General features: G+C 36.7%; 1 protein-coding gene across 4 annotated transcripts in view; it reads left to right on the forward strand.

Annotated features, from left to right (window-relative positions):
- Positions 1 to 12058, forward strand: part of LOC124158697 (7SK snRNA methylphosphate capping enzyme bin3-like) — a 58986-nt gene that overhangs the window by 43792 nt on the left and 3136 nt on the right. For all 4 annotated transcript variants that reach the window (XM_046533932.1, XM_046533931.1, XM_046533933.1 and 1 more), the window contains 2 exons: positions 3106 to 3535; positions 6477 to 6695. In XM_046533932.1, coding sequence (XP_046389888.1) covers positions 3106 to 3535; positions 6477 to 6695 — 649 coding nt within the window. The remainder of the gene's footprint in view (positions 1 to 3105; positions 3536 to 6476; positions 6696 to 12058) is intronic.

A 12058-nucleotide genomic window follows, 5' to 3' on the forward strand; every position in this document is an offset into this window, starting at 1 on the left:
TTTCCAAGTGGATTAACACTATGGGATCCCACACCACTGGCTCAATTTCACTCTCTTAGTTCTTCTTTAACCTTATCATTTAGTTTTTTCATGTTGCCTCACCAGCTCTTGCTAACCCAGGGTAGATAGTATACGAAGTTTAATAAGTAATATTCGTTGAATCTCACAATTATAGTGAGCGAATCTCAATTATTTCTTCATCCTACTCGCTCGAAAACTAGAGTCAATGTATGAGTTTCAAAGTTGGGACATTTTGAAAGGTAACTAATGCCACATGTAGGTGGGATTACAACTACGTAATAAACGGTCACAATTCCACTCGCATATTCTCTGTTGACCAAGATGGAGGTCTTCTCTGCCATCATCAAAACCCTCAAAAATTCGGTAGTTACTCTGAGAATACTTTTCACAATAGCATTCTTACTACTTAGACCAAATGCAAAGCTCTTGTGTGTTCAGAGGTTGGCTGGTGAGCCATCATTGTTTTAAGACCTCAGAGATCAAGGGAAAGGCTACTTCCAAGTGAGAAGTATCAACTATCAAAAAATAATATACAATTGGTCAGATGTCATTTCTCTTTTTCGATAATGAAAAGGAGACTTCGTTGACTTCCTGATTTATTTCTTCCATATGACATGTTTCGAACCATAGAGGTCATTATCAAGTACCTCAAGGTGGAAGTCAACAAAGTCCCCTTTTCATTTTCGAATATCTTCTTCCACATAGTTGAGCCTATTACCATTGGACAAATTTCTCTTTTTCCTTTTCCCTAATTTCATGCAAAAGTGTGTTGGCAAAAAATGTCTGAGGATTTGCTACCTTGTTCCATTTATGCTGTCGATATGCTGTCTATGAGCACGTTCATTTAAACATCGGTAGAAATGCAGTGTGTGGTCCACCTAAACAGAATTCTTCTTTGATGCTTTGTCCCAGAAAACCTTTAATCATTTTTCATGGGAATTGTATCTTTTCATGCCCAACAACACTGTCTCACTCTCATTCTCAATCAGCCAAGGCTTTGGATATTGATACAATTGTCAGCTTCCTTGTATATACATGTTGTGTAGGTCAAGAAGTCTAATCAGAAATAATTCCTGCATCTCACTTCCAAACCAAGCACAAGGCTCTTGGATGGTTGGAGAGTAGGGGAAAGCCACTACCTTTGGATGATCTAACGGAAGGGACGAGCAAAATGCACTTAACTATTATTATCAGCTTCCACTGTGAAACCTATAGTTGTTGAGAAGTCTTTTATCTCTCTCCTTTGATCAGTTTAATTTTTAATGCAAGGGATAATAAATAGGCCCCGGGCATGTAATTTGAATATAATGCAAGTAAGTGGCTAAAATGACTCTAATGCCACTTTTTTCTAAGCTATTTACGACCTCATTCCCCCCCACGAGTGTGACTGATTGCAGACCAGGCACTTGTTTGTAAAACAGTATGAAAGAAATGCACCTATTTTTTGTACATCAATGCAGTTACTGCTGCTTTTAGCACAGGGATGAGCGGAAGTTGTTAGTAATTCAAACATCCATTGGATGAGGGGCTCCTTTCTTTGATATAGATACTTCATGAGGGTTTTGTTAAGGAGTGGCTGAAGGCTTCAACCAGATTAAGAACTGAGACTCTTATATCAGTAGCCCAAGGCATTTCGGCCATCGTGGTCCCCAAATTGGAATGTTAAAAAACAGAAATAGTCTTAAAATCAGAAAGGCAAATCTTGTTATACAGTTATAGTTCTACACAACCATGCCACTTAACAAGTTTTGCCAATTGTGAGTCTGGTTGCACTGCCAGATGGTCGCTAATTTCAAATCTGTTGTGTTACTCTTAGCCCATGTGCAGCTACTGGTTTACACGTTCAATTGCAAAACAGCTGGTCTCAAATTAATTGATTCACGTGCAGTGATGGTAGCTTTCCAAACTCTGTTATGTTGGTTTTGCCAGTCTCCTCATTGCCAGGAATACATTCAACCTTTTGAGCAAGAGAGTGTATACCAATTCAGTGATGTTGGGAGTGGACAGTTAGGGATGAAAAGGTCTTGGGGTTGAGGAGAAGTTGAGTACATGAGGACATCAACATGGTTTTTTGTGGGGACTAAGTTGGATGGCAAATGTAGAAGACGAGAAAGGGTGGAAAAAAATGTTGTCCTTTGCCAGAACTCCAGTGGAGGGTAATCAACTTCTGTACATCTCTTCTACTTTCTTTCTTTGTCAAATGGTGAGGAAGAAATTCCCTATTCACACTCCTGATCTTTTCTTCCCTGATTCGCCACTCTAACTACCACACCTACATATAACTGATGCATAGACTACTTGTTTTCAAGATTGCATTTATTTCTGATGATATATAGGCTGGAAAAACCAAAGTAGATGTAATAAAAATTAGGAATGTGTGAGTACTCGGAAAATCGAGTCGAGTAGTTGGTACTTGTCTTGAGTGATTCAAGTAGCATAGCGAATGTCGAGTCTAGTGGTTTCGATTACAGAGCTGTTGCGGCGAGTAAGTTGTGAAATCTGCCGACAGGAAGGGCTATCATGAAACATTATTAGAATGGTGCAAATCCTTTCATTCAGGGCTGTTTCTAGCAGTTAGGATACATATATATTTTTTGAATTGGCCACATATTACTAGAGGTTAATTTATTTCAATAGTGCTTATGGAACTTTTCAAAACACGTTAATTTTCGTCCATCTCCACTACTCGCACACCCCTAATAATAAATACCTCTGGAATATGCATAGATTCTGAGGAGGAAGATTCATTGACTATGCGTGAGGAGAAACAATTTCATTGTGTGGATTCAGATCGGCTAGCAGTGTTCCACGGTCGTCCAGAAGTTAAATAAGTGCGAAGCTAAACCCGTCCATTGGCTTATGTTAAAACTTGTTTGTGTGTTATAGTAACTTCTGAAGTAGTAAAAAAAGAACGGTAATAGAATAGTAGTGGAATCCAGAAAAGTTATGGAAGATACTATCAAAAACCTATCAGCTCCCATTTAGTTTGTAGTTACTCCTTTTTGTGATTTTTCTTGTTGCAGTGGCATCAACTTGAATTGAAAATATTTCAAAATGCTAATTATTTTGCATTTTATATTGCAGGTATTATGGGTACAGAAATCCTAGCCACAGTGATGACAACCGTCTGCAGTATTTAAGGCAGGATTTATTTGAAGGGAAAGATGTGCTTGACATTGGTTGCAATGTTGGTCACATAACATTGGTAATTGCAAGGGACTTAGGGGCGAGGTCAGTGATTGGAATGGACATTGATAAGAAACTCATTGAAGCTGCCAGGAATAACGTGAGGCATTATGTGGGGACGTGTGGACCTCGCAGCAAACATAGAAGTGGTAACAGGCATCCCACGCCAGTTGCTCTCAAGCAAGAAGAAAAGTTCCCAGCTTCTATGCCAATACTGTATGGCCCCATCGATGCTGGATACTCACATTTAACTGCCAAGCCCAGTGATGTGCTCAAGAGGGAAGAGAGTAAAGGCTTTGAGTTCCCTCAAAATGTACAGTTTGTGCAGGTAAGCTTAGCATAATTCTTGATCAGAATGTGCAAAACTGTGTTGCTTTAAATTATGAAATATCGTGTTTTTTTTTAATTGATGAAAATCTAGTCTATGAATCATGGCTTTTTTTATGTTCTGTTGTAATATGTTTTTTAGAAATTAGTTTAGCATAGCTGGTGACAAGAATGTATGTGTATGATGTTTGTAAATTACAAAATATTAATCTTGTAAATAGCGTCATGCATGAAAAATAATTGTTCAGGATCTTTGTTCTCAATAATATTGAAATTCGAGAGTGAATGCCATAATGAGTGCATCCTTTCAGACTTTAATATAGGGAAAGGATTCCTCTTTAAATTAAAAATATCTGTTTTGCAGAGGGTATTTTAGTACTTTAAATATTTGAAATTGCAACTTACCATTTTCTCTACTCATTTATTACAGCGTTTTTTTATGAAAAATCATGTCAAATTATTAGCTCTTATCTCTGATATGAATTTGAAATATTGCTGAATGTTAAAATATTTATTTGGAATGAGTGTGGGTTTAATTTCATAATTTTATGTTTGAGTGGATTGTCTGAGATTCAGGTAAAATGGGCATCCATCATGTGTCTCATCTAGGAGTTGAATATGAAATATTTCTTAATGTTCAAATAAAGTTATGGAGTGTGTTAAATTTAATAAATATCTATTTCAAGCTGTGAGTATCTGAGATTCAAGTGTATAGGTTAAAAAACAAGTTTGGGGAAAATATAGGGGTAAAGAGAGAGGTGAAAGAAGGAAGTATGTTGTAGGAATTTTTTTTACTAAGGAAAAGGTGGAGTGGGAGTTTGCGAGGCTAATCTTGAGGTGGAGAATTGAAAAGAAGCGGGAAATAAATTGAAGAGGAGAATGTTATTTTTTTAAATTCCTTGTGGGTCAATAAATATTAAGTATAGTAGCTGGTTGGTGCCTAGAAAAAAATATGATGGGATAGAGGGAATTCATACGTTAGTATTATTACCTAAAGGGGAGGCTAAGGGTGGCAGAGTTTTTTTTCTTAGGAAAGGTGATAGAGGGGAGGATGGGTAGCAAAACGTTGGATGTATATTTGATGGCTGGGTCATTCCATGTCAGTTCATCCAGGCATGACACCCACAGACTCGGATTTTGATGAAACTTGGCAATTTTCATCCTTCCGTGCAGGAATGAAACGGTGTAAAATATTTCTTGGCTATCTCTAATACCTTTTTTTTCACGACCATTTGAAGTTTGGGTGAAAATGCAGTTTTTCAATGAATGTGGTCTCCAGAGGCACTTGTACCTCCAGAGGGAAATAATTTGTCTCAGCCATACTTTTCATCCGATTCTTATGAAAATTTGCAGGTTTACCATAGAAGTCATGGGGATTCCAAAAACTAATTGAAAAATTTCCTAAGGGGTATTGGAAATTCTCTAAACTCGTATGTTTCATAAGATTTTAGAAAATTTTGCGTCGAAAACATGGTTCTATAAAACATCAAATTTTGACCTGAGGCAATATCTGAATCAATCTAAATTATTTTTTCTAGAATTCCTTAAGGTATGACCCACCACCTGTAAAAATATAATTCATGGCTTTTTGCTTGCTTTGTTGTTAAAAAAAAATGTATGCAAAAAAATCCCTTTTCACGACTCTGGTAGTCAGTGTTGGGTCCTCCTTCAAGTGTGATGAAATGCTTGTGTTAACTGTTTTCTATATCTAAGAAAATATTTACAACATGTATCTAGTACATAATACATTCAAAAATTAAAACATTTTTTATGTGCAGGTTGTTTTTCTCCCGATAAGAAAAATATATTTTTGAAATAGAATATTTTAAAGAATTCATAGCACTTACCCATCATTGCTGGGGAGAATTTAGAGAATTTCCAATATTCCTTAGGATATTTTTCAATTAGTTTTTGGAATCCCCATGACTTCTATAGTAAACCTGCAAATTTTCATAAGAATCGGATGAAAGCTATGGCTGAGACAAATTCTTTCCCTCTGGAGGTACAAGTGCCTCAGGAGACCGCATTCATTGAAAAACTGCATTTTCACCCAAACTTCAAATGGTCGTGAAAAAAAAGGTATTAGAGATAGCCAAGAAATATTTTACACCGTTTCATTCCTGCATGGAAGGATGAAAATTGCCAAGTTTCATCAAAATCCGAGTCTGTGGGTGTCATGCCTGGATGAACTGACATGGAATGATCTGGCTCTCTTCCTCGACCTTCCCAAATTCCATGATATTTACCTACTCTTTCCCCTCTTTTCCATCTGGGACACAACAATGTATGTGAGTTATCCCCTTGTGCTTTTATCCTGAAGTGATTCTGTTCTGATTTTGAACGATGAGCAAAAATTTTTTATGGAGAAAATGAAACAAGCCTTCTCAATCACCCCTCCCTTCTTGGGTAGCTAGATTTCACAGGTTTTTTTCCTGGAGTTAGCCTTTCCCCAAGAATCGGGGCCCCTGCTATCCATATCTCCCCCTCTCTGTCTTCTTGAATCCATTTCTCTTGACATACATGTTTCATGAAGCGCAATATGGATGATGTTTTCCTCTCTAATTTGCTTGTAATAGATTACCTTGTGAGTTGTTGAATCTGAATGGAAAAGTAATTTTTTTATCAGAAAACTTTTGACTGAATTTTGTGTGTGTTGAGCTAGATAAAAGAAATTTGTGCATGTAGTAGGCAATAAGGAAGAAAGTGAGCTCTTATGGATTCAGAAATATCACACAGAAGGTCGCACTCCAACACAGCCAAAAAAAAAACTGTTGTGCAACACTTTTGGAAAGCATTGAAGCTTGTTTTTACTCGAGGACTTGTTACTGTGTGAAATTCTTTTGAATGAAACCAAAGCATTTCACATATTGGGCTTTCAGTAATTGTATGTTTTGTTCGCATTAGACTTCATTTTGATGCAATTTTTCTACTTAATCTCCTAGGGAAATTATGTCCTTGACTGTGATTTATTGCTGGAAACGGAGCAACCAAAATTTGATGTGATCCTATGCTTGAGTGTCACCAAATGGATTCACCTCAACTGGGGAGATGATGGACTGAAACGAGCATTCCGAAGAATGTTTATGCAGCTTCGACCTGGCGGCAAGTTGATATTGGAGCCTCAAGCATGGGCTTCTTACAAGAAGAAAAAGAACATTACGGTAAGATATTGGTTCTTTCTCTGGTGCTTATTTTTCGGCATGTTATAGTTCAGTTACCTCTTCATGCACTCGCTGCCTGCTGCTGATTGTGAATGGCTGTAGTACATTTTATGTTTTGAAGATAATGGAAAGTGAGCCCAGAAAGCTAATCTGGCTCTCAAGGCTTGCCCATTTCACGATGCTACTTTGGCTCTCACGTTGATTGGGTTGCAGAATTTTTAGGAGCAAATAACAGCATGCAGGGTCTAGAAAATTTTGCATTGGATTTGTAGTGGATTAGGCATGTCTTGCATGAGTAATGCATTTCATTGTGCAATTTTAATGACAGAAAGCAAGTATGGCTTATATCAGTTGTACCCAATAGCTTGCTTGCATCTCACTCACCATCGGTACTAATTTGCTGCTCAAAGTGGACTCAATTTGCCTCTGTGCTGCGAAATTAAGCTGTCTGCACTCCCACGTTAGCACCTCTCAACTGGAGCTGAGCCCATAGATTCTAAAATTTAATGACAAAGGAAATGGGTGCTAATGTGCAACTATTGCCTCAAAACTAAGTGAGGGAGGTCGTACTTGCATGTTACTGTCTCATAGCTTGAAAAGTGGAAATTCATTAGAGGAAAATGTCGTAGTATTGATGTGGAATTGTACCTTTTATTCCCAAATTTGTGTATATTGAACTATAAAAACAACTACCAAGGTTTCCTTAACTTCTGTAGTGTTTTAAGTAGCTGTATGGAGCAAGGTGATTTATAAAATGCTGCGCATTGTTCTTTGTAGGCCATGAATCCTCATACTTTTATTCCTCCAACGGTGATTTAATGAGGCCATTCACGTTGCCCCTATTGCTATGTGCACTGATGATGCAAATAACTTGTTCAGTTTCAATCCCCTCGGAAGTTTGCTGTGACTAATGATGGCTTGGTGGTGAAATAGTGATAGGTGAAGGAGAGATCAAGTGATGGGTGGGTAGAAAAAAGTGTGTTGTGGAGTTTTAGGAGTCTTGAAAAGGATTGCTTGGAGAATGATAGACAAAATTTATTCCTGGATGCTCATTGTGATGGGAGCAAAGGGTATTATGAGAAAACAATTGCAAATTGCAGTTCTGGTTTTCCCATCATACATTGAAATTTACACCCTTTTAGAGAGATTTTTGGTCTTCCAACTATACAAAATAGCCTGTTTTCACAGAGAATTTTTTTGTATTTTAAGTTAATGATCCCTTTTTACATGAAAACTTCTAAATTGGGATTCCACTGTACATAAGGCATTTTCAATTACATTATGTGACCGTGAGAATGTCCATGAATATGGGAATGAAAAGATTCCATGTAAGTTGGAATCTTTTCATTCCCATTCTCAAGGGCAGTTTGTGAGCATTGAAGTGTTACACATGGGTCATTGAGCCTTCACCATATGGATGCATTACCAGTGCTGATTTTTTCTTAGTGAGATTTATTTGTTGAATTATAGTTGGATGAAAAGTAGCTGTAGCTCAAATTACAGCCCTTTTACCATTTCTAGGGCAGGTTTTTCCTAAAGCTTTTTTGCTGCTTTTGTTAAGTGACACGTTGTTAGACAATAATAAATAGTTGTATGCAAATAAAATATTACTTATCTATATATTTGCATCATAAGTGGGTGGTCACCTGGGATGCGTTCCGAATCATTCATGATGGATGTCTGCTCTTTTTATAATGTTTTTATTGTTTGTTGGGAATCAGAGACCAGATTTTGAAGGAATACTTTCAAGAATTCAAAGCATGAGCATTAAAACCATGACAAATCTTTTGTTTTAGTCAATTAAGAATTTCTGCTCCAAGTTTTTTTTTTTTTTTATCTAGGCATCACACCCAAATTGTGTAAAGAATACTGACAGTCTTGTTTAAAGCGTCATTTCCATTTTATAACTAGCCTTAAACCCTAGTACCGTCATATTTCACAACTGCTGTTTAACTGGATGGTTCGCAATTCATTCCATGATGTCAACTTTTTTGTGCAATAGTAAGACTGATGCTAATTTAAAGTCATTATAAAACATATTATTGTGTATGCAAGCTTCTAGCCTCAAGAACACCGCAAGAATAAGGTACCATACACTATACTGAAATACGTATTTTATCCTAGAAAAGTTACAGCTGGCCAATTACAACCAATCATCAATCCAAGTTATGGAATTAAGTTTTCAAAGTTATGTATGAATGAAATTACTGTGTAGCTGAAAAAGGCACTTAGGTGACAAAAAAATGGGTGCTTTCTAAGGCAAACCTGGGATAATGCAGGCAAATTCATAGACCTTAAGGAAGTGCTCCCAAAGTCAGATGTGTGCCAGAGTAATCTTAGCCTGCTGCCAAAAAAATTTTTTTATTTTAAAACTTAAAATAATTGACATTATGGTGCTGCTATTTTTAACGTCTGTTTTTGTTGCAATGCTATCAGGTTGCAAACTCTGGTATCCATAATTTAGATTATGCAACCTTTTTATGAAGTCGAGAATTTTGTATTCGATTGTGAGATGAGTTCTTTTTTGCATGAGTTCGGGGGGGAAAAAACCTTGTCTTGTATTTGTGCAAATGAGGATATTAAAATATCTCACCCAGAAAAAATCCAATCCAGCTGAAAAATGCTGTAATGCATGAGAAATTGCATGTCTTTACTTGCAGTCACTCAGGCTCCCTTTCTGCTCAGCGGATGACTGAGCGACCAGGCTCAGTAGAACTAGTTCCTCAGATGTGTAGAAGGGAAACAGATATCAAACGATTAGCAAGGCAACAAAATAATATGTACAGGCATCCCCCGAGTTATGTAAGAGATGCGTTCCGGCAGACTCGGCGTAAGTCGAAATTTACGTAAGTCGAACATTCTGCGTTAGTGCTTCGGAAATTTCGATCGGTGGGGTGAATTCTCATCGGAGAAATGCGCGGTAAATTCTCGGAGAAGTTTCATTCAATTACTGCGATATTCATGAACTCTTCCGCGCATTCTTACGTTATTAGATACAAAATCAATAAACATTAATATAGTCTGAGAGTTGCATCTCAAGCATTGCCAATCAAAATGCGTAATATTACTCCCCGAATTGACCGATCTCGTGGATTCAGGAAAGTACAGTATCTCAACACTACATTTCTAAACTGAATACTTAAATTGATTCAATATGTTTGTTATACTGCGATCTAAGGGTAATCATTTTATCTTCTGCCTTTTATATTTTATGTTGATTGATGAATCTGGTGGTTTCACTGTCACAGTTTATACACGTAGGAGGGGTGTCGAGGATTACGAACAAATAACACACAAAAATGCCAGTTAATCACTATATTCTTAGATACATTCACACGCACATACACATCTTTCGCGCACACAAACATATTTTCATTCTCTCATATCTCAATAAAATAACGTGAAAATATCATCATTTGAATATTTACTTCGCTGGAAACATCGAAGAGTATTTCCAATGCACGAAGCTAATTAAAAGTGAGCTTTTATTCATCCAACTCAGGTGGGGAAAAGCTTTCAATGATGCAGTATTAATTTACGTTTGCACACAATATGAGAGAATGAGAAAATGCAGCTTGATAAAATCTTTGCAAAATACAACACTGTAACCCAGTCGCCAGAAATATGTAAACAAGTACGCAATTAATTTCGTGTGTCAACTTTTTCTTCGCTTTTTCACCGCGTTCATTGCTAACACTCAAACTTTCAATGCCTTTACGTGGGTACTAACCAATTCTTTTCCGCAATAAAGATTTCTGCTCGAACTTCATTTTCTCTTAATTCTACAGATGGAAATGTCCAAACTTAAGGATACAATTTTTAAATAGTTAAAAGTCGGAGTTCGGGTGTGTTGCTGTATAACAAGCTGTTTCGTACAGGAGTGAGCGCAACCACTTCCATCGCTAGAACTGCAAATTTTCACGTTGATTGCTGACTTGGGATTTATAAGCGATTTTTGCACATAATTTAATGAAAATTCCTTCGTGGAATGATAAAAATGGGCCACTTTGTTATGTTTAGAATGTAAAAAACTTGATAACTATTCGATATTTTTTCTACAATTGGGTGTACGAGCAAATATCTACTTCTTCGTGCTCGCATTCAAAAATTAACCTAATCACTTGAAATACGGTTATCACTTACGTAAGTACGGATTTACGTAAGTCGAGACATACGTAACTCGGGGGATTCCTGTATACGTATCAGATAGCTCTCAGAAAAGAACATAGAAGCACCCAGGATTGAGGAGGTCGCTCAAGCGACCAGTAAGCTTTAAGGGTGTTGGCATTTCCTTGGGGCCCAATACTGTTTCTAAACTTATTATTGAAATCTCTACACTGCATCAATCAAATGTCATATTGAAGTTAGGCAACTAGAAATCTTTTATGCAATGTATGCCATCTCTTTCTAAAAGTTTATCACTTAGGTAATGTTGTTTAAAATGCTACCACTGATCCTGGACATCCCTAAAAACAACTATTATCTTATACAGCCAGCTATACATGTCCTTTATCTTCTTGTTAACAGATTACTGATCAATATTTAGTGATACCTGTATGCTGATGAAGTAGATATGCCCAGGTGTCACAAATAGCCCTACTTCAGTGTGTAAGCTAGGTATATTATATTCTGATAGGAAAGAGTTAACAGTTGACACATTGGTAGAAACATAGAGTGAACCGCAGTGATGTGACAATAGAGTGAAATTTTCTTGGTTTCGCCAAATTTACGTGAATCTGCAAGACTTTGTGCTTCTGCGCTTTTTGCTCAAACCTAATCTTGAGGAAAACCCTATTAGAGTGAATTTTTCTAGTTGGTTTTGTTAGAATTACAATACATACCATGAGAAGTTTAATGCATAAGAACTTCACTGCTTTGCAATTAATGATTTCCTGCAATTCACTTCTTTTTTAATGACAGTCTGCCTAATAGCACATGGCGAATATCGTATCATTTCTGTATGAAATCCTGGAATAATTGCTCTCAGATATGTCAGTGCACCAAGTAAATGTAAAGCCATTTATTTATGAAAAAAATTTGATGTTTATATGACAAAATAGAGTTTATATGATGAAATTATAAACTGAAATCTGATTTATTTGACAAAATTTCAACATTTTATTCGCTATTAAGGCTTTACCTCTAAATATTTGGTGATCCTTTACTAATATTTCGTAGAAATTTTTCTGTCCCTTGGTTGTCCTTCCCTTGATCTATTTAGGCTGTTTCCTGCTTAACTTGGTGAAACCATACTTTTGGGAAATAGTAATCACTTCGTTTTGTTCCACACTGACTGTTTATTAACATTAGTCATGGTGTCAATGCTTTTGTAATTCCCATCAGTCTTAGTAGTGATATAACAG

This window comes from Ischnura elegans, chromosome 5 (genome assembly GCF_921293095.1).
Source record: "Ischnura elegans chromosome 5, ioIscEleg1.1, whole genome shotgun sequence".
Lineage (NCBI taxonomy): Eukaryota > Metazoa > Arthropoda > Insecta > Odonata > Coenagrionidae > Ischnura > Ischnura elegans.